The sequence below is a fragment of the Arachis duranensis genome, chromosome 5, assembly GCF_000817695.3.
Source record: "Arachis duranensis cultivar V14167 chromosome 5, aradu.V14167.gnm2.J7QH, whole genome shotgun sequence".
In the NCBI taxonomy this organism is placed as follows: Eukaryota; Viridiplantae; Streptophyta; class Magnoliopsida; order Fabales; family Fabaceae; genus Arachis; species Arachis duranensis.
The window spans coordinates 102,022,757-102,025,550 of record NC_029776.3 but is presented as its reverse complement, the minus strand read 5'-3'; the positions used below and the strand labels follow the sequence as shown (position 1 = coordinate 102,025,550).

Below are 2,794 nucleotides of genomic sequence, written 5' to 3'. Positions count from 1 at the left end.
ACACAATTTTGGGCTTCTTTTTATTTGTATCATTTGAAAATTTTGGATGTTTCTCAGACAGAAAGAGACAGACCTGCTTTTGAATTTGTGACATTGGTTTGAATCATCAAAAACCTCTCTTCGTTCGATGGCAGGGTATGTACCTACTATGCTTGATCATCAAAATCCATTTTTTTATCCGCACATCGTTTCGTAGCAATACTATGTGAACTGAGAGAGATTATTTTTCCACTTTCATTCTATATTAGAAGTGGGGTTAACTTGTTCATGTGGAAAGTTATACCCTTTTTGCGTTTTGGTGAGATTTCTTAGTTGTGTTGGTCGTCTTGGCGATTTTCTGTTTATTGATTGAAAGAAAAGTGAACGGATTTAATGGGATTAGTTAGTTTTATGGGAAAAATGACTTCCTTTTTTCTATTTTTTTTTTGGGATAAAATTTTTTACTTGGAGTTCGTTTCCACGTTGTTGACTGTTCTATGATCGAAAGATAAATGGATGATCCTGAAAGCTACTGAAAGTTGGGGTTTCTATTTCTTGTATTATTTTTACCCATTTGATAATATGCATTTATGGTAGTGTGTGCCATAAGAATTAGTTCTTACAATTTTTTAGTTTCACATTGTTTTTCTTGCTTTATTATCTTTGTCAGTTTTGACTTTTGAGTTCACTTAATAACGTAATGAGTGGCAATTTTGTGTATGTGTGTGTGTGAGCTTTGTGTTTGTATTTTTGTTCCAAGTTCTGAAATAGTGAAATTTATTAGGTTGCTTAAAATTGGTACAATGAACATATGCATTTCTTGATAAGTATCAGTTCCTTTTTTGGTGGTGAGGTGATCATAGATTGCATTGTTTCTTTCTCTATGTTACCAAGCCAACTTTGTAGAAAAATAAGAGGAGTCTGGTGATTGGGACTTTTATGACTCATTATTTTATCTATTTTGCTATTCTTTTGCCATAGAGGACTCTTGATCATTTTGATTTATTGTTTCGTTTTTCTTCGGGGTGTTAGAATGTATACATGGTCATGGACTTCTATAACTTTGTGGCTCTTATATTTTTATGCAGAGCATCATGGTTGGTGGACAAAAGCAGAATTGCAACCAAAATCAAGAGTGCATCAGGAGCTTGTGATCCTAACGAAGTTATTTGGAAAACCAATCCTACCAGGATTTGCCCGAATTGTCATCATCCTATTGACAATAGTGATGTATGTCTGACACCCCCCCCCTTTCTCTTTTTAAACTTAATTCTGATTAGATTTCATGATAATTGTTTTTTTTTCTTTCTATTTTTATATTTTGGCCTTTCAGAAATATAAATTTTATATTTTCATGTATTTAAGTAACATCATTTTGTATGCTAGTTTGTGATCTATTGAGTGGTCTTTGTTACATGGGAATTAATGGTTTCAACTTCAAACTAAACATGATCTGCTTGGAAGTATAATTTCTTTTGTAGAAAATTGCATATTACCAGTTTAAGCGTTGGTTCAAAGGACCGGTATTGCTTGATATTCATGTAAGTGTGAAGATAACTTATCAACTGCATTAAGGGTAATGCCTTCACATCAAGGTCAAAATTAATGGAATTCCATTGCTTCCCTAAATTTTGCATATGCCAATATGAGTTGAACCTGTTAAATTGGCTTAATCCACCATGCTTTTGGGACAAAAGTTGGAACATGTTTTAATCACCACTTTGGTACTTCTAGTATTTTATTTTCTTCTTCATGATAAAGTTATATGCCATTCTTCAGAAATATGTTTAGAAAGTTTATTACCAATAAAGTTAAAAGATATTGGTTTGATAGTTCAAACTTCATCCTTTCTATTTCACAAATAATGGCACTTAAATAGTTATAGATGATTTAATATAAACTTCCTGTTGTTAGGTAACTCAAGAGTGGCCTGGCTTACCAAAAGGGGTTAAATTTGATCCGTCAGATCAAGAGATAATCTGGCACTTGCTTGTAAAGGCTGGTGTAGGAAATTTAAAACCTCATCCTTTCATTGATGAGTTTATTACTACCCTTGAAGTGGATGATGGGATTTGTTATACTCATCCTCAACATTTACCTGGTTTGTAGCACATAAGTTTTATTCATAGTTGAATTCTTGTTTGATTTTCAATCAATATGATATGTTGCGATTAAAATTTAGGTGTCAAGCAAGACGGAAGGGCCTCACATTTCTTCCACAGAGCAATAAAGGCTTATAATACCGGCACGCGAAAGCGTCGAAAAGTACATGGTCAGGATGACGTTCGTTGGCACAAGACTGGAAGGACTAAACTGATCACCCTGAACGGGGTTCCAAAGGGTTGCAAAAAAATCATGGTTTTGTATACAAATGCGGTGAGAGGAGGAAAGTCGGTGAAAACTAATTGGGTTATGCACCAATATCACCTTGGGACAGAAGAAGATGAAAAGGAAGGAGCATATGTTATTTCTAAAGTGTTTTATAAAGATGACCAGGATATACCTGAAGCCGCAGAAAGTAAAAATGCAACAGTTGCGAAAGTAGATCCAGTCACTCCCAAATCCACGACTCCTGAACCTCCTCGTAATGAAAGGCAAGATTCAGATCTAGGCCTGGATCTAGACCTAGGGCAAGAAGCACTTGCTTTTACTGAGGTAAAACCTTCAATGTTTTCCTGCTATTGAATATCAGAATCTGTTTTCTGTTATCATTTTGCTGTGATCATTTTCATATTGCGTGTTTTTTCTTTTGTTATTGGAGCGAGATCTGTCAGAAAATGGATGCAACTTTATAATATATTTTTGGAAAAGAAAT

The 2,794-nt window shown here is 34.3% G+C and overlaps 1 protein-coding gene across 2 annotated transcripts in view; it reads left to right on the top strand.

Moving 5' to 3' along the window:
- LOC107491284 (SUPPRESSOR OF GAMMA RESPONSE 1) overlaps positions 1-2,794 on the top strand; it is a 4,495-nt gene continuing 1,701 nt past the window's right edge. The window contains exons 1-5 of one of the 2 annotated variants that reach the window (XM_052261381.1): positions 1-135; positions 1,068-1,209; positions 1,461-1,520; positions 1,894-2,080; positions 2,162-2,634. In XM_052261381.1, the coding sequence (XP_052117341.1) occupies positions 128-135; positions 1,068-1,209; positions 1,461-1,520; positions 1,894-2,080; positions 2,162-2,634 (870 nt within the window). In that variant the 5' untranslated portion in view covers positions 1-127. The remainder of the gene's footprint in view (positions 136-1,067; positions 1,210-1,460; positions 1,521-1,893; positions 2,081-2,161; positions 2,635-2,794) is intronic. The other variant, XM_016112112.3, reaches the window with a different exon arrangement.